This window comes from Lipophrys pholis (assembly GCF_963383615.2).
Source record: "Lipophrys pholis genome assembly, chromosome: 21".
Lineage (NCBI taxonomy): Eukaryota > Metazoa > Chordata > Actinopteri > Blenniiformes > Blenniidae > Lipophrys > Lipophrys pholis.
In genome coordinates, this window is record NC_137649.1 from 7,394,320 (window position 1) to 7,413,093 (window position 18,774).

The window sequence follows — 18,774 nt, forward strand, 5'->3', positions numbered from 1 at the left end:
TTCATTACACCTGAACCCTTCATTAGTGCTATTATGATGTCATTCTTTAAAAAAGAAAACTTTTTCGGCCAAATAAATATTTACTTAATATGTTTTGGTTTTGAGTCCACAACAACTTGTAAAATACAGAATATAAACATAAGCCAATTAAAACGTAATGTTTTGACTCCTGAGCTCTACCGTGATGCTTCGGTTCATGTTGTTGTGACTCTGAAACGTCGCTCCTCCTCACGCGGCTGGCTGGTGCTGCTCACGCGGCGGCTGCTGCCTGTTTTGGTTCGTGCACAGCAAAGCATGCTGGACCTCAGTTCAACGCCCAAAATGGCGGCACGATTGAAAAGTTTTGACTGTTTTGTGCGAGTTTGTCTTCTTCCCAGATTCTACCTGTAATTGTTTTCCACTGGGCGGGCACGGCCAGCTTCTCACATCGGTGCCACGCAGGCATTTGTGTAGTTTCGTGGCACTCAGGATGCCGTGGTGCTGTCACTTCATAGTCGAGCATCACTTTACCGACCCTCGGCTAGGCTAGGCTGGCGTGCTAACCGCTGTCAGATGAGTGCTCGTCTAAAAGCTTTGTCTTATCTCACGTGGATGTCCAAGCCGAAGTGAATATGAAGGAGAGAATCACTACATAGACATGGATGATGATGTGAAAAAAGTAAAAAAGGTAAGTTGGACTTTTGACATACTTTGACAACAAGTTACCCACCGGCTAACTTACCGGTGTCAAGGATTAAGTGGTTTCCCTGTTGACTGGTGACCGACTGCTTTTAGGGTTCGTCGTTGCTGCTAGTAACGTCAGACGTCAAAATAAAACGCACAAAAGGTACGACACTTCTAAACTTTATTATTAAAAGTCGTTAATCAGGACAGCTACGGGTTTCTATTGGGTTTTCAGCATCTGTTACCAGCAGTAAAAACGGACAGCTCAAGGTTGGGCACCATTTAACAGGGAGACCATTTAATCCGAAACACCGGCTAGGTGGACTAGCTTTAACTGTTAGCTGCGGGCTAAGTTAAGTAGCCAGAGATCGGTGAAGTTTTCATTTGTTCAATAACTACTGACACGAACACTGCGTGAGTGTATGAACCTGCTAAATATTCTCTCAAATAGCAGAGATATCTCAAGTTGATTAAGTTTGGAAGTGCTTTTTTTCTTTATACTTGTACATATAATACATATTCATACGTATTTAGACTTGTTTTTGTAACAGTGTGTGCTGCAAATATTATACTTATGGCAGTTGAGTATCAGTGAAGTTACTATGCGTTAATTAAAATGTTTTTTTGTTTGTGTGAAGCTCATTTAATCCTTATTTTTTTCCAATGTGTTCCATCGCTCAGAGTAGAAATCAAAACAATCCGGACAACACAATGTAATGAACATTAGATATACAAACAATGGCCTAAAATCAAGCCTACATGTGAATTAATAATGGTTATAAGCAATATTTAAAATGATAAAATACAGCATAGACTTTGCTAAACAGTAAGATGAATGAGCTATGTTGTTTTTCTGCCTTATGCATATATGATCCATAAAATAAACCATAATAAAGTCGTTTTTTCTACAGTACAGTACTTGAATTCATTGATGTTATCATCCTCAGAGAAGTTTGTTCTAATATTGAACGCATAAAACCGTGATCACCTGTGGATTTCAATCTTTATCACAAAAATAGAGACCAGCTCACACCCAAATATGTATTTTGGACCAATGGTACTTTTTTTTTTTTTTAGAAAGGATGATACTGGTAAATCTGTGTTAAGGTGAGATCTCTAAAAGGTATTGAAAGCACATCTGAGTTTCCTCATTGTTATAACAGTCAAGCATTGCATCAGTCCTGTGTGCTCAACAACAGCTGTCAGAAGCAGCAGCTATCAGTGTCACTCACGCTAAAGGGAATGAGCACTTCTTTCTTGTGCTGACCAACCCGCTTTCTCTTCCACCTACAGCTCAGCACACAGTGATCTTTAGCGATGTGAAGACAGATCCTTGTGATCAGGACTGATAGTCACCTTGAAGATAAGCCCTGTATCGTTTCCTCTTGCTTTGAAAGGGAGGAGACATTTAGGATATTACATTTTTTTCCTCCTTGCCGGTGCATGAGGAAAACTAATATGCAGGACATAACAATATCATGACCTCAGTACCATGATTAGAGGTGTCTGGGGTTCATATCCATTTCTACGATTGTGCTGGTCATTAAATACTTCCTTCATAAGAAAATAAGCACTATTTTCAGTTCAGGAGTGTTGATGATAACTCAGTGTCAACACAGGAAGGAAATACTAACTCATCTAAAGTTTGGTAGATTGTTATGTCTACTAAACTTTCCACTCAGAATAGATATGCAGCAATGATGGATAGTTGAGATTTAGTCACCAATGTGTCTCTTTTATGCTTCAGGGAGACGCAACTTTTTATCATTAGATCTTACTATTACTTTATGGTAACAGTGAATATTGTTATGATGCAAAGCCACTGGCCTCCTCACATATATGGTGATGATATTGTTGGAATGGTTTTCCTCCTCGCTGGTTTGGGTTGAAAATCTTTGTGCATGCAGTTCTTGTTTGTTCCACTTGGTGCTGATAGCGGACAGCAATTGCTGCAGAGGGAAATTCAAGTCTGTCCATAGTTTAACTGCATTTGCAGATTTGCATCCGAGTTTTTGTGAGAAAAAGAATTATGCCTAAACAAAGATTCTGCCCGTGTGTTTCCAGGAACAGAGCTCAACAAAACTCTACATATTTATAACCCTCTGTCAGCCCTGCTGAATCTGTCGTTTCTTACAGTTACCTACAAATTATGGGTGAACAACCAGTTAATGTAGCTGTAATTATACCTCTCGTCTTTAATGGACATCCTGAGGGGGACTCGTGGAAGAACAGGTAGTCTATATGAACATTCAAACATGGAATACTTCATTTAAAGCTGATGGCTTGTGAGCTTTCCTTGTTTTCTTGTATTTTTCTAAATGGTTCAATAAGTCCACACTTGCTCTCAGCTGCTTGGTTATCACAGAAGAAAAAAGCCATTTAGTTTTCTCATTTCTGAAGGGGTGGACAATAAAGCACCATGATCTCATGGCTTTTAACACGGGTCCACTGTGGTGGTTCTTGTCTTGCACGTCACAAAGAAAAAGCCATTAATGATAAATGCACTTGTCTTTGGCGGTGGCAGACTGTTAAATAATGCACCGGTCTTACAAGGTGTGCATACTGTTGCATCTCAATTCCAATCATGTGTCAGAACATCAGACAGAAATCCAATTATTGGCTCAATGGAGGAAATAAAAAAAAAAGAAGAAAGAAAACAGTTTCCACCAACATTGCTTCAGAAGCTGTGCTGTTTGTAGACTTAGTTTTTTAATAATTTCTCCTTGACTTCTCTGCTCTTGACTTCCACTCGGCGGCCACCAATGCTGTCAATTAAAAAATCTTTGATAATTGCACACATTTTGTGAATACATTTTCTTTAATATTTAAAACGGTTGTTATGATTAATCATTGCATTATCACATTGTGTATGGACCCACGTTTTATCAGTCTTTGACACATGTTGATGTCATGAGAACAGTAAAGTTGTGATATATTGAACAGCCCCGATGTTTACTCGTTCTGATCGATTTCTTGGGTGCAGAGTCTTGGTTGCATGTTTTAATGAAGTCTCTGGAAGTAAAGGAAATGAATCCTGGAGAGCAGGGGTGTCAAACAAAGGGCCTGTGGGATAAAACCGGCCTGCAAAAGGCTCCAAACCGCCCCAACAAACCACCCAGCAAATTGTACGCATTTTTTAAGAAATCATTTAAGATTAGTGGACACACAGAGATATCGGTGATGCTGCCATGAAAGATGGCAAACTACCATCAGCCTCAACACTCTGCCGTCAGGGTGAGTTTGTAAAAACGTGCTCAATGCAACATTTTTTTGGGGGGGACATTTCACTGCATTTTGCACCAGAAAATGTGCTTCATGTTGTGATTATAGTCAATTCTGATAGCAGTTGTTTGGTTTTCTGAAAATATAGACATTTTCATCATGTATTCTCTGCAGCATAGCAATGGAAAACTTTAAAGTTTGAATTAAATGTTGTTATGGCTCTATTTTACTGGTCCGCCCCAGATAGAATTGTGGCTCCTGAACTTAAGAGTGTTAGAAAGTACAAGCTCTTTTATTTCTGTGTGGACTTAGAGACAGAAAGCAAACCGTCACAACATTGAAAGTTCGTCCTGAGTGACTCTTGTAGCTTTTTTTAACGATTCTGTTGCAGACTTTTCTCTTGAGCATTGGGAGCTCTTGATGCTGCGCGTGTCACCACAGGAAGTTGTGGCCGATCCTCATCCTGTTCTTGTGCCTGAGCATCAAGTCAGAGACACTTCCTTTACTCTGAGGGGGGTCACACCCCTCACAGACATTCGATCTGGTGTGTCCTGTAGGCAGCTGTCACTGTATGAGTGCAGGCAACAGGTGACTGGTTTAGCCAGAGGTGCAGCAGCACACATGACCGGGACTTTGCTGCTGAAAAAGCATCTCTGCTCGCTTGTGGTTTCATGGAGAACGAGGTATGCTTTTAAAAATGCATAGATTTTCCATATGGGTTGTGAATTAAGTGTCTGAGCTGTAAAGTGTGGGCCTTCTTAAAAGCTAAGATGTGTTTCACTTTAATTCAAAGTTTGTTTTAATTGTCGACTGTAGGGAAAGTTGTTCATACTTCATAAAGTAACACAGAGATGAACTCTATTGAGACTCATCTTTTCCAGCTGATCGTAAATGTTTATGCAAAGATATTAGGGAACTTTTCTCCATGTTTCGCATCCCTCCTTGCAAATTTCATGAGCGCCATTGTTATTTGAGCAACGCGTATTGAGTAACACAGGCAGGCTGTACTTCTGCATCTCACTTTGTCGCTTCTAGTTCTTCAGGGGAGAAGTGGTCTCAGCAGAAATGTGCACTTATTTAGCATCTCTTAAGTTTGAAGCTGCACGTGGAAATGCTTGACTGCGTTTTCATTCAACCAAAACTCTGAAACATGTGTTGTGGATATAAATAGGGCCCGTATAATCATCTGTGTTCTCTTTGTCTTTATCCAATAGCCTGGTATTGTGTCCCCCTTCAAGAGAGTGTTCTTGAAAGGAGAGAAGGGGAGGGACAAGAAAGCCCAGGAGAAGGCCACCGAGCGCCGGGCCCTGCACACCTTCTCGCTCTCTCAGCCGGACCATCGCATCGACCCCGACATCCTGCTCAATGACTACATTGAGAAGGAAGTCAAAGTGAGTGTGATGCGTGTCTATGGAAATTCAAAATAATGACCAATCTATTACATGTTTTGTTCAGTTGATGTTTTGTACAACCTTTTCTCAATGGAAGTGTGTATTCCGTGTCTTTCTCAGTACTTGGGGCAGCTCACATCAGTTCCAGGATACTTGAACCCATCGAGTAGGACCGAGGTCTTGCAGCTCGTTGATAATGCCCGGGTGAGTTCCTGAGAAAAAAACCCCAAAAAACACCTAACCTGTTACTTGAAGTGGATTCCTTTATATTTCTCCGTTTTCTGAGCCAGTGACAGTCATTTCAACTTTTCCCAGGTTGACCGTATTTCTGAGCCATGAGTTGTTGAAATTAAAGATCTCCAGTAATTCCTGGTTCGCTCGTGGGCTTTTTCAGAAGTCGCATCAGTTGGCAGGCCAGCTGACGTCGGAGCAGGATGCAGTGGTGAGCCTGTCCGCGTACAACATCAAGCTTGTATGGCGCGACGGCGAGGACATCATCCTGAGAGTGCCCATCCATGACATCGCCGCCGTCTCGTACATCAGAGATGATTCATTACACCTTGTGGTGATAAAAACTGGTGAGAGCCAAGAAATAGTTTCACATGCTGTGGTCACTTTCTGTCTATTTACTGAAAACTGTGCAACTTTGTCATTAAGGATGATGTATTATCATCCTATTATTGTACTCAACAATAGTTTGAGATTCATGGATTTAAAAGGACCATGTCCTAACCTTTGAGTCGTATAATTTGTTGTCTTTCAGCCCAGGATTCAGGCGGCTCTCCCTGTCCCAGCTCGTGTCCTGACCTCAATAAGTCCCAGACCCTGAGTTCCTTGTCGGAGAGTGGAGCGGTGCTCGTGGAAGTCTGCTGCCTGCTTGTGCTGGCAGTTGATAACAAGGTAATGAAATACATGTGACGCCAAAAGTTGGGACGGAATTGAGATCTGGCTCCAGATTTCCTGGAATAATCCGAAATGAAACCATGTTGGCACCACCAAAGGCTTTCTACTGGCCACTTACAGTAAATTAGTAACAAGAAAATGAGTGACTATTGACACACTCCTCGGTGTTTCACGGAGATGACATCACATGAAGAAAACAATTCTTCCTCGTTTGTCCTCCAGGCAGCAGCAGAGGAGTTGTGCCTTTTGCTCAGCCAGGTCTTTCAGATCGTTTACACAGAATCAACCATTGACTTCTTGGACAGAGCCATTTTCGACGGGGCCACAACACCGACTCGACATCTTTCTCTGTACAGCGGTAAGACACAATATAAGATCCACTGTCCTGAAGAGAAGTGCTTTCCAATAAAAGCTAAGTCGGTGTGGATGGACAGCAGGTACAGATCGGTGTGTTTCTTTACTCTGGCAGATGATTCCTCAAGCAAAGTGGATGTTAAAGAGGCCTTTGAAGCAGAAGGCAGCACATTGTAAGTGCACAGATCCCGACATTGGTTCCTCCCAGAAATCTGAGAATGATTTCGTTTGTTTAATCATTACAACGGTGTCTTTCTTCCTTCCAGTCCTTTTCAGGTCACAATGGAGACGGACGAAAACTCTCCGTCCGCCTCCACGCCAGCTTCTCCTCAGACAAAGGCGGCGAGTGAAGGCGAGCTCAGCACCACCGCCGCTGAGCTGCTGCAGGACTACATGACCACAGTACGGCGTCTTGGCTGGGAACATCGATTTAATCTGAACAGAATTCCTCCTAATTAAAATCTTCCCTCTGTAGCTGCGGACGAAGTTGTCCTCGCAGGAGATCCAGCAGTTTGCCACGCTGCTCCATGAGTATCGTAACGGTGCCTCCATTCACGAGTTCTGCATCAACCTGCGGCAGCTTTACGGCGACAGCAGGAAGTTCCTCTTACTTGGTACTTGTTGAACACGTTGTATTCCTATTGGATGTAGCGTTAGTGAATCGTGAGACTTGTTTAACCACTGGAGGAATTGAACAGGTGGAAAAGTTCTGATGTTTGTATTTTATTGACCCAGATGAAGGAGTTCTTAGACGTCAGACACAAACCGAGATTTCTTTTTCGGGTTCTTTAAGGGTTTTCAAAAGAACAGATCATATAAAATGTTTTTAAGACCTGCTGCATTTTAATGTTGTCTTTTGAAAGAGAGAAATTGTTATTGATGATTTAAGAAAGGGAGACGAGAGTAACCATGTGGATTTAACTGGACAAAGTTCATGTTGATCTCCAATAGTTTGAGTCGTTTCTCTTTGTGTCGCTCCTGCAGGCCTGCGTCCCTTCATACCAGAGAAGGACAGCCAGCACTTTGAGAATTTCCTGGAGACCATCGGTGTGAAGGACGGCAGAGGCATCATCACGGACAGCTTCGGTCGTTACAGGCGCACGGCCAGCTCGGCCTCCGACTCCACCACCAACGGTAACGGGGCGGCGGGGGAAAGCGGCGACAGCGCCGCCTCCGACGAGGGCCAGGAGGCGTCCGAGGGCGACGAGTGGGACCGAATGATCACGGATATCAGCAACGACATCGAGGCGCTCGGCTGCAGCATGGACCAGGAGGGTGTGACGCCCTGACACGGGGAACTAAAGAGACCCGAGGACTCGAACCGACAGCGCTGCTCAGAGCAGCAGGCTTTAGCAGAGCACATCACATGAAGGTAGTCCGCAGCACTGACCCAAGATTTGCTCCGTTTTATTTTCCTCTAATTGTCGAGAGGACGTCCCATTGTCCCCACACACGCTCAAGGAAAACCTCGACTCGCCACTCTTGAGTCAACAAACGCACTTGCAGTGAGTTGACTTGTTCTGCATTTCAGATCACCTCTGGATTATTTTTTTAAACTTTGGTTGGTTTTGTACCCATTTATTGGCAGTATCTGCCACCTGCTGTCAGCAATGTAGCCTCCGGTCTTTGAGGGTATTGTGTTTCTGTTAATACCCTCAAAGGCCAGAGAGTCTGTCAGAAGACTGTACATGTATTTGAAGGTTGAGACTGAAGCCATAGTGGTTTGTGCTTTTCTATTACTATAGATCGTTCAGCTTTAAGCGCCGGGAGACTCCTGGTTTCCTTCAGTTATGTCACATTTGGTGCGTCGCTGTGAGAGCGTAACATCTCACTATACATGTTACTTTTTGTTTTTGCCTGTTAGATTTGTATACTGCTTTGTTTTACACTTTCATTTGTTATCGGTTTACTCATTTATATATATATATATATATATATATATATATAGTTTTGCCTTATTCAAACTGACCAAGGAAATGCTGTAAAACAAGTTTTCACTCATTTAGAGCAAGTTATCGTTTGACAAATCCAAATAGTGGATGGCTGATGTAGACGTTGGTTCATCTCGTGCAGGTCATCTTGTTATGTCGCGTGATAAACCGCATTTGTTTTGTCATTGTGCCTTTACACTGCTGCTGGCTGCCTGTCAAACGCAGACGGGTGAGTACAAGCTGGAGCTGCAGTTGTTCAGCAAATCATGGTTATTAAATAACAGATCATTTACACTGATTGTATGACGGTGTTTCATAAAATTACAAGTATCACCATAAAGGAAATAAGCAATCACTCTCTCCACCTGTCTGCTGTATCACCGACCTCCACCGGAGCGCAGCTTGAAGTGAGATTAACGTCCTTGTTTAATTTGACTTTTCACCAACGCCAGAGGGGAAGTTGTGTTAATCCCATTACGACGCTCTAACTGATCATTTGCTTGGATGCACCTAAGCCGCCGAGGAACTTCAGCGTTTCATCAAAGCAATCACGCTGGATGCTGCTGAATGGGCCTCAAAGTTTGGGGATTAGTCTTGTGAGTCTCGGGGACGGGAAGCAAGGCGGGACACCTCGAGCCGAGCACATTCCGTTCTGTCGAGCTTCTTGGTGGGTTTTTCACTCCATGTCATCACACGTGTACTTCTTTTAACGATTCTCTCTCGTCCGCACAGTGGAACCAGGAGTTGTTAGAACTGCAGGAAGAATCGGGGTTGAGGAAGAGTGGCTTTATATTGCAGGGCGTCCTATCAAAACCTCTCCTGTTGCATTCTGGGAGTTTATACAAACTTACCCTGACAGTTTGGATAAAAGAAGGATTTAAAAAAAAAAAAAAAAAACTGATCTAACCTGCTAAATATCACGCCGCCAAATTAAAACAAAGTAAGGCATGTTTCTAAAAAGAAAACATTTCACTCCACCAACACTTGCTGTCTGGCGTCTCGGGTGTTTCTTTCCGGATCGGAGCAGTTTTATAAGGAGGTCATTTGCAGACCGGAACGTTACACCTGTGCTCAGGTAACTCCTCCAACAAAAAGATCACCTGGAAGGCTTCACTTCTCTCGACACCACCGGAGTTTAGTCACTATGATAATGTTGCTTTATTTTGTCTCTAAAGGATTGGAGGAGAGTCTCAGTGATTAATGTCTGGAATTGGTCATCTTAATCCAATTTGTAGACTTTCAATTACTTTCATTGAGGTGAGCAATTATTAAATAAACAAATGTGTTCTCATTAGGTCCTTAAAAGATCTGATGGTGTTTTATAGTTTCTCAATGTTCTGTACAACAATAAGCAGAACCTTTTTCGCTTAATTAGAATGTTGAGTCTCATTGTAATGGACACTCAAAAAATAGCTCATTGGCTTGGGCAGTCTAATTGTGCTATTTAAATTAAAACCCAAACCAATAACATATATATATATATTTGGTTTAGTGGTATTGTATTTATTTAAAGAGAGCTATAACAAATTATTTGCATTGCAGTAATTATATTTTATTTGGTCAAACCAAAATGAAATGTGAATAAATTTAGTTTCCTAAACAAATAAAAGCTTAACGGGATGCACAGTGGAGGTCACATTTTAAAGAACCATCAATAGAATCAATAACGGATAAAAACAGGAGTTTGGCCCTTTGCACCATTTTCCACAGAAGAGCACGTGATGCAGTTGGCTTAAAATGTTCTAATAAGTCTATATATATATATATATATATGAAGATAGATATATTTTCATGGATGTAGTGAAGGAGGACAAATTGTTGATCTGGACATTGACAGGAGATCTGAATCAGAATCACTTTATCAATGTAAATATATGGACGATAGACCTAAAGGTCCTGACAGATATATATATATAAGCACAATAGGCTACTTCACTTTGGCAGCTTCTGAAACTTTTGCAAAAGTAAAAGCAGTCTGCACCACGGGAGCTTTTTCCAAATAAACACCACCCAGGGAACTATGGCACAAAAGTAGGTCTTTTTTTCTTCTTCTTCTTTTCACTCCTAGATACATTTCATACGCATGTAAAAGCTGGCACATAGTTCATCTGACCCATAAATGTATTTTCCAACAGCAGCGTATGAATGAATACTCCCAAGAGTTTAATTGTGTGGTTGAACTTAAAGCCCCGGGAGTCTGCAGTGTGCCCTCTTTTTTTTTCCATCTGAATCGGCGTATTTCCACAGCGTTCAAACTTCAACATGTCGTTGCTTATAAAATAGAATAAGTGAATCGTCACTGACGTGGTAGAAGCAAGTTTTCGGCTTCGCAGACCTCCACAAATGATGGGGACGCTCCAGAAGTCGGCGTCAGAATAAAGCCACTCACAGTTTGCTCATTGTTGCTGCTCTCTGTGCTGCGGTGGTCTGACCTTTAACCCTTTCAAACGCGACAGTAACTCTTGGGAGAGGAGACGTGCTGAGACGCTCCCACACAAAGGCTCGGCGTGAGATGCAGTCTGGGATTCTCGCCAGTCTCACCCTGTGGTTCACCTTGGTGCTTGAGTTTCCAAACGCAGTGGCTGGTGAGAAAATCCTCTCTGTGGTGTCACATCTGTTATATTTCTGGAGGAGGGCTGACGGCCACATTTCCATTTGAAAAACGCTTCTGGTTTGTTATATCGTCCCCACTGTATGACACATGAGGAGGAGGACAGTCTTGAACAGAAAGGACTCTTTAAATTAAATCGGAGCATAATTTAACCTTCAACGTGACCTACTTTTCACATCATGCACAGTGTCGGCTCGTCATGCTTTGGCTTTAAATATAGTGGCTGATTTTATGCCTGTCAAGTCAATGCTTCCTGATTTAATGCTTGTCATTGTGTCATGCAAATGAGAGAATTTGGGCATGAAGTGAATGAAGTGATGCTCCTCAGACAACATTGATATATGAACAATCTAGGAATCCTTTCTTATCTCTTTTACAAGGAACACTGTTGTAGATTTGGTTCGAGAAAATGATTGCAATTGCCAAAAATGGAGCCTGTGCTGAGGTAATACAGGGGGAAAGGAAACGATGACAAGGAAACCACCTTGTCATCATGCAGTTTATTGAGAAATGCATGTAATGGCCTCTGGTTGCCTTTGCAACCCAAAGAGTTCAGCAGCAGTACTCTCTAATAACGCTGGAGCTCATGCATGAAAATCTCAGGCTCAGCATAGTTCATTCATAAGCAGCGTCCAGAAGGAGAGGGACACCAAGGACCAGCCAGCAGGCTGCGCCGACTGTCACATGCAAACACTCATAACCCCCACCCCTCCACCCACCCCCCAACATCCTGTCTTCACACGCCCGCAAATCTGCTCCTGTGCAGTCTGAGCCGATAACAGCAATTTATAGAAAGCTGTGTTTGAGGACAAGAGTGAATAATGACACGCCGCCCGGCAGAGGAGTCGACTCGGGGACGAGATGAAAGTGTGAGGGAAGTTGTCGTCCCGTCAGATGACAGAGAAGGTAGAGGCTCGTTTGCTGCGAGGGATCAGCGGGGTTTCCGTGTCCCTCCTGGGAAATTATTTTTACTGCAACGTTGGATAAATATATCTTTCTACTGATACTGATCGGAGCTACGTCAGAGCAATGTGGCCTTTTTAACAAGAAAACCGAAGGTGTCAAACACATTTTAGTTGAGGAGCCACAATCGGCCCAGTCTCCTCCTGAACGGCCCAGATCAATAAAATAGTACCATGATAAGCTTTAAATTTAAACTTTCATGTTTTTCTTTGTGGTCGTGCAGATTAAAAGTCGATATTTTTCACAAAACCAAACAACTACTCCCAAAAATCACTATAATCTCAACTTAAAGCCAGTTTTAATGAAACCTTCTGGTGAAATGTCCCAAGAACTTTTCCTATCGCTGTTGCATTGTGGGTGTTTTTATAAACTCACCCTGACGGCATGACTTTAAGCAACAAGGTGGTAGTTTTCTTTTACAGTTGTATGATTTGTCCGGTAGTTTTGGGCCGGATTGGAGTTTCTTGCGGACCAGTTTTGGCCCACGGGCTTCATGTTGGACACCGCTGGTCTAAATAAAACAGACTTTCCAACTCTTATGTATGAAGGTGAAACACTCAAATAATGTATTGTTAAACTCACTGGCTTTTTTTTTCCACTATTAATATTGTTGAAACTCAGATTTGGTTTTATACATAAAGCCCCACAGACACGTTACATTTATGTTTTTTCTACATTCACTGTACTTTTATTTATTATGTGTATTGATTAAATGAGTACCTCCACTTTCTAACATTTTTTAATGGTTTCTTCTCAAAAATGACCCAAAAAAATAAGGCTTCCCCGATTTTAAATTGTCTCTCTACCTCTGGTTTCATCACAAACCCAAAGATTCACCCAAAGTATGATAACAGAAATTAGATATTTCTTAAATTAATATAAAAGCCTTTCAACCCCTCAGCAGCAACTCTTCAGACATTATTTAGTGAGGGCAGCGTCCTGCCTGCAGGAAACTGGTCGTACATTCGAGTCTCTTTTCCTCATCTGTCAGATTTGTTCATGCATCAGTGAACAACCTCACCGTACGTTCAGCAGACGATTCCTTTCTACAAGGAGACGACTGCTTGGTAAGTTCGTTGAGACGAGAGCAGATTAGACGGAGGAAAGAAGAAAGACAATGAGCCAGTCTTTTAAAGGATGATTTATTTCCAGTGGCCTACATTTTGTTCACCAACTCGGTTCCGATGAACTTCAGGTGACTTTACGAACTGAACACTCAAAGAGTTCAACACGGGACTTGTTTTCTGCTCGGGGTCGATATGCAAATCAAAAAGGATGGGCACGTTGAGTGTGGAAACTCGCTTTGTGAGTCCAACTCGCCCGCACAGTGGAACAAATCCTTACTCAAATGTCACATGCTCACATTTCGAATGTAAACCTCGGTAATCCAATTTCTCCCCTCCGCTGGTCTGTCCAATTATAAATGCGACTCCAACGTAACGTGCAGGGCCACGGTCACATCGCCGCCCGCCTACAGAGTTCTAAATGTACTTCAATGTTTATCCATTAAACTGAACCATGTTTGTGTTTCAAACCGGCGGTGAAATCTCAAAATGGTTCCGCAGAAGAGAAAAAAAGCCTTAAAGCAAGAACGGGACTGTGCAGAGAAAACCTCGTTTGAAAGGATGCAAACGTCATCGTGTCAGACACTCGTGCAGTTCCATCGAAGGAAGGAGACAGAGAACGACGCCCACCAAACTGAACTGGATATACAGAGTTTAATTACTCAATCTTGGCTTGATCTGACGAAAGCGTATAGAACTAGTTTAGGGCCTCAGCAGCAGCGCGAGTATATAGTTTTAATTAGAAAACAGTGATGTACTTGAAAATCCCACAACTCCTCGTTTGAGGGTTTAAGACTGAGCGGTTGCTGTGCGTCGTTTCCAAAACTCTATATATGGATATTATTCACTCCAAATAAACATACTTTATCTATACCTTTAAGTATAGACACAGAGACACTGGCTTTTCCCTCTTAACACTGTGTTTCACCCTGACGTGCAGCGCAGCGTTCACCAATACACCAGCGACTCACATTCGGCCACGAGCAGCTGCTCTGCCGCACGTTATTAAAACCGCCTCTTCTGTAGAGCTTCGACTGAAGCTCAACGATCAGCAGAGAGAAAACCGGCGCGAGTTAATGTTCATCTTGGTGACGCCGATGAGTCTGAGGGGTGCCGAGAGGCCGAGGCCGGGGGTCACCGGGCACTCGCACAGCAGGTCCGACAGCTCGTCTCGCTCCTCCAGGCCGAAGGTGGCGTCGTTGAGCATGCGGCGGTGCAGGTGGCACGTCTGCTCGATCTTCAGCTTGTTGATGTCACTGCGGAGCCGCATGAGCTGCCGCGCAAGCTGCTGGTCCTGCAGTCGCATGTCCGTCTGCGAGACGGAAATGACATGAAATGATCACGCAAACAGCAGAAAAGATCATTTACACTTGGTTCCGTTAGGATATGAAGTCGAGCAGCAGCGTCTTCGAGCTACATAACCTACTTTAATTCACCTGAAGCAAAAATAGTTTCCTAAAACCTCACAAGGTTTTCTATAATCTGCCGTCTAAATATTTTCATACAAAAGACATTTCTGAGCTTTTGTTTTCATTGTTAACATTTTTTGCAGATGAAATAAATGAATAAATACATTTTTGGGTCATTTTTTGTACTCTTTATGGCCCCAAAGAACGCATTTGGGCGAAACATACAACAGAAAACTAATAAAAAGCAAAAAGTAATAAGAAAAACAACAGAAATTGGTCATAATAAATAAAGCATTTAAATGTAAATATAATAATAATATGTAATGAGGGGAAAAGATATTTGTACTAATATACACACATATACATCATACACCCACATACTACAAATAATACAAGTGTGAAAATAAATTAATAAATTAAAAGAGAAAAAAAAGCAGGTCAGATGATATCTATGTCAAGAGCACGAGCCATCAGTATCCATGGTAAAATAATCCCATTGGCTGGGCACTATGAAAATGTTAGTTATTGAAGCCCAATTCACCACCTGCTGGTGTCAATTGGTATTGCAGGTCTAAATGAGCTGAGATAACGTGGTGAATTTCTTCAGCGTACCAGCAGCACGTCATAAATTTTGTCAATGACATGAAATTGAGACTGTTGTTTTATCTCACTTGGACAATTATTTTTGGTGACATTGATTAAAATTAAACATTAAATGATCACATATATTATGTGATCTCCCCCCAGTCTGTCTGTCTATCTGTCCTATCCTTTTCTCCTCTATCCTCTCACCCCCTGCCTCTCTCTCTACTTCCCCCTACCCAAACCGGGGTCTGTATCCCACCCAAATCTACCTGTCTGTCTTATCCTTTCCTCTCCTCTATCCCCTCTCCTGCTTTCTGCAAGGTTTCTTCCTGTTGGGAGTTTTTCCTTTCCAAGGCTGCAAAAAATAAATCTGCTTGCTCATGTGGATTCGTTGGACTTTTCTCTGTTAAAAAGCACCTAGAAATGACTGTGTTGTATTTGGTGCTATATAAATAAAGTTGAATTGAATTGAAATGAATTATTTGTCCTCTTAACAAATAAGGCTTTTCCAAAACCATCAATATATTTGAACCCATGGACGTTTCCGCTGAAACAAGACACACTACATCGTTCAGGAAGTTGAAATTGACCTGAGGTCCTTGTGTGCAGCCCTCGTGTGTGACAAAACCTCCAAAGAAAACTCACAGTGGGACATCCAAAACAGATTTCTTAGCATTATCATCTTTTCATTCACTGTCCAAATCCAAGCGTGAGGACAAAGATGACAATCTTCTCTTTTCTCTGCCACACACTGTGTGAGTACGAGCCTTCCTCCATCAGAGCCTCTTTGTGCGCCCGGGCCAGGCTTATGGACCATGGATGAATGTGCAGAGTAATTGAGCAGAGAAAAAATAATTACACTGACAAGTGGATGGAATGGGAAGACGTGATTCTTCTGGACGATTGTGTGCATTCCGAAACTTGAATCGAAAACACAACCTGCCGCGTGCAGCAGCTGATAAATCAAGAATCCATCGATGAATTTAGAAAATAGGGACGTGGATATAAGCAGCTTCTCACCAGTTCTCTCCGGAGCCAAGCGAGCGCTTCATCGATGCTGCTGAACTTCTTCATCGGGCTGCATTGATTCCCATCGGAGTTCACCTCGCTCCCTCTGGAAGCCACCCGTTCGCCTTCAGGCGCCACTCCGATGGACTCTTGTCCACCTCCCGCCTTCCTGAAGCGCTCTGCCTCCAGCCGGGCTTTCCACTCCAGGTACGACGGCCTCCTCGTCTCCAGTCTCAGTTTCTCTGTCAAGGCCTTCAAGCTCATCAGGTGATCATCCGTGGGAAAATCGACACCTTCTGTTTCCTCCAGGCCGTTTGTCCTGCTCACTACAATCTGTGGCGCCTGAGACAAGTTCATTATTAACCTGAGTGACGCAGCGAGATCCTAAAAAGAAATGTCGATATAAGAAAACTTGTCAACACGGCCCTCTGTCTCCACTCCTCGGGGCCGTCGGAGGGACGATGTTATTGATCGCTGATATTTCAAAGGGTGGGTCGTCCTCAGAACTGTGGAGATCAAATAAGAGAGGGTCACGAACACCACAAGCAATCATCTCAAAATGTCAATGGAGGAGAGGGATGAGAGCGAGAAAGGCCTTATGATGGTGCTGGATTAGATCACATCCTAGAAAAACTGAGAATGTGTTCACAGTCTCCTCTTTTCTGTAAAAAGATCAAGAATTCACCTCCTCGAATATCACACACCTCAGGATCAGCTTGCTGGAGAGAAAAAAAAAAAACAACACCTCCAGGATTTTCATTTAACAGAAACTAATTGTTTCCATGGCAACGGCACGGGTGACTATAAATGAATCAGCCAAATTTTCCACCTGCTGTCCACAGACCTCATTAACCAAGCTGAAGTGACAGACCGCTGGACGGGAGTCTCTCGGTCTCAGAAAACCTTCAGACCACATAATGTTTCATTTGCACGAGTTGCCCAGTCTATCTGGTACACGTCTCATCGTTTCACAAGTCGGCCGTGAACTTGAGAGTTTCTCAGGAAGATCCAGGGAGTCATTAAAAGACGATCACAGCTGATTCTGTGGCGGTTCGAGCAGAAGCGCCACAGAATCACCCACACTGCCTAATAGATGAAATATAATCTCCACAGCTTTAGTTTGAAAACCTTTAGATGTCGTCAAGAACTATTTAAAAACTACAAAGTCAAAGACTGAATGTTATTTATAGCGTCCTAAATAGTGTCTCACACACACGGTGAACAGTGGCAGACGTTCAGCTTCGTCCTTCCTGCAAAGTATTTGAGCACTTTAAAGCGGTTAGTGGTCACTTATTCCATAATGGCCACAGCAGACCAGCAGTGAAGTCACTGCTCTTGTGTGTAATGATAGGCTTGGCTGGATTGAAATGTAAAATAGACTTCAGACCGTGCCGAGGAGCCGACTTATGGACACGTGGAGAGTGGATCCTTCTATTTATCCCCTCCGGGAATCGGTGCGTCTCTGGAGACCCACATTGTTGCAGGGCGAGCATTAAAGCAGGAGCTTTTTTTTTTTTGGAAAGGATTTGAAAAAGACCCGGTGAGAACGGCCGGGAAGCGGTTTGGATCATAAATAGGAACTGCAGAGTCAGCAGATTTAGGAAGCCGTGGGGATAATAAGTGTGCTTAAACATAATGAGCTGTGAGCACAATTATACTTGCACATTTGCTGCAAAAAAAAATCCACTCTAATCTCATTTTTAAGGGACTAATCCGGGGGGGATTGAGACACTTTTCGAGCTCTATGATGTTACATCCTGAAAATCCCACTGATCCCCATCATGCAGAAAGTGATCAGCATCGGCCACACATTCCTCCTGGTTTCAAGCTCCAGTTGCACACAAGTACAATTTATTTTGCGGTGCTGGTCTACACAAGATGCCAGAACCTGGTCTGGCTGAGGCCAGGGAGGGGGGGGGTTGCTTTACTCTGTGGAACATAGTCACGTCTGAGCATGACCACAAAGCGTCCGACTCAGTGCAGATACTCTATATCCTGCAGCCAGTAACCCTCACCTGCATCCATTCAGTGGTCTTGAATTTCAGGGGCTGAAATACCGGAGACGTGAGAATGAGCATCGCCCCTTGTACTTCATGATCAGGCTTTTGTTAACCTGCACAGTTCTGTAAACACTGCAGCTTTAGACAGTAGGGCCAACAGAAGCTTAAAAAGGGTGTTATGTTGAATGTGACCAACTGAAAGAAGCTCCGCTTAACAAGATTTATCACTAAAAAAAAAATTACAAATAAAATAGAAAATCCCTGAATATAGCAAATAGAAGGTACATTTTAATAATGTAAAAACGTTATGTTTGAAAGTTAAAGTTGACTATTTCTGTGACTTTTTCCAAAAACATGAAACGAACTAAAGATCATTGTAATTCATACTTTTTTTTTTTAAAGGAAATAAAACCTGCTTCCTTTACCTTGTGCGATCCCTTCTCCCAGCAGCGGTCCAACTCTTCATCCCGGGTCCGTGCAGACCTCCACCATCCTCCTCCTCCTCCTCCTCGTCGTCCTCCGCCGCTCCGGTGCACTTGTTTTTGAGCAGACGGCTCCCGAAGGAGGGGAGGGGATTAAAGAGGGGGGGGGGGGGGGGGGGGGGGCTTGCGTCAAAGTTGTGGTTGCCTAGAGACGTCTTCAGGAATCCCGCCGCATGAATGTTACAACA

The 18,774-nt window shown here is 43.0% G+C and overlaps 2 protein-coding genes across 4 annotated transcripts; one reads left to right on the forward strand and one right to left on the reverse strand.

Moving 5' to 3' along the window:
- Window positions 1–325: 325 nt before the first annotated feature.
- Window positions 326–8,812, forward strand: ccm2 (CCM2 scaffold protein). Of its 2 annotated transcripts, none has more exons than XM_080491183.1 (10): window positions 326–667; window positions 5,100–5,276; window positions 5,397–5,480; window positions 5,671–5,854; window positions 6,040–6,176; window positions 6,402–6,537; window positions 6,649–6,706; window positions 6,800–6,935; window positions 7,009–7,147; window positions 7,518–8,812. In XM_080491183.1, the coding sequence occupies exons 1-10, from the start codon at window positions 638–640 to the stop codon at window positions 7,820–7,822; spliced, it is 1,386 nt and encodes a 461-aa protein (XP_080347309.1). In that variant the 5' UTR covers window positions 326–637; the 3' UTR covers window positions 7,823–8,812. The 2 variants fall into 2 exon arrangements, with proteins under 2 accessions (XP_080347309.1, XP_080347310.1); XM_080491184.1 differs by lacking the exon at window positions 326–667 and adding an exon at window positions 4,442–4,568.
- A 4,349-nt stretch (window positions 8,813–13,161) lies between these two features.
- Window positions 13,162–18,652, reverse strand: fam167ab (family with sequence similarity 167 member Ab). Of its 2 annotated transcripts, XM_080491414.1 has the most exons (4): window positions 18,530–18,652; window positions 18,120–18,152; window positions 16,117–16,610; window positions 13,164–14,414 (listed from the first exon to the last, which is right to left on the reverse strand). In XM_080491414.1, the coding sequence occupies exons 3-4, from the start codon at window positions 16,459–16,461 to the stop codon at window positions 14,151–14,153; spliced, it is 609 nt and encodes a 202-aa protein (XP_080347540.1). In that variant the 5' UTR covers window positions 16,462–16,610; window positions 18,120–18,152; window positions 18,530–18,652; the 3' UTR covers window positions 13,164–14,150. The 2 variants fall into 2 exon arrangements, with proteins under 2 accessions (XP_080347539.1, XP_080347540.1); XM_080491413.1 differs by lacking the exon at window positions 18,120–18,152 and having other exon boundaries at window positions 13,162–14,414; window positions 18,530–18,638.
- Window positions 18,653–18,774: the final 122 nt, after the last annotated feature.

What these genes read in the sequence shown, in the direction of transcription:
- ccm2 (XM_080491183.1), top strand. Translation starts at nt 638, where the DNA reads ATGGATGATGATGTGAAAAAAGTAAAAAAG. An exon ending in ACATTGAGAAGGAAGTCAAA is followed by an intron (nt 5,277 to 5,396) that starts GTGAGTGTGATG and finishes TGTCTTTCTCAG; the next exon opens with TACTTGGGGCAGCTCACATC. An exon ending in CCTTGTGGTGATAAAAACTG is followed by an intron (nt 5,855 to 6,039) that starts GTGAGAGCCAAG and finishes GTTGTCTTTCAG; the next exon opens with CCCAGGATTCAGGCGGCTCT.
- fam167ab (XM_080491413.1), bottom strand. Translation starts at nt 16,461, where the DNA reads ATGAACTTGTCTCAGGCGCCACAGATTGTAGTGAGCAGGACAAACGGC. An exon ending in CTTGGCTCCGGAGAGAACTG is followed by an intron (nt 14,415 to 16,116) that starts GTGAGAAGCTGC and finishes TCCGTCTCGCAG; the next exon opens with ACGGACATGCGACTGCAGGA.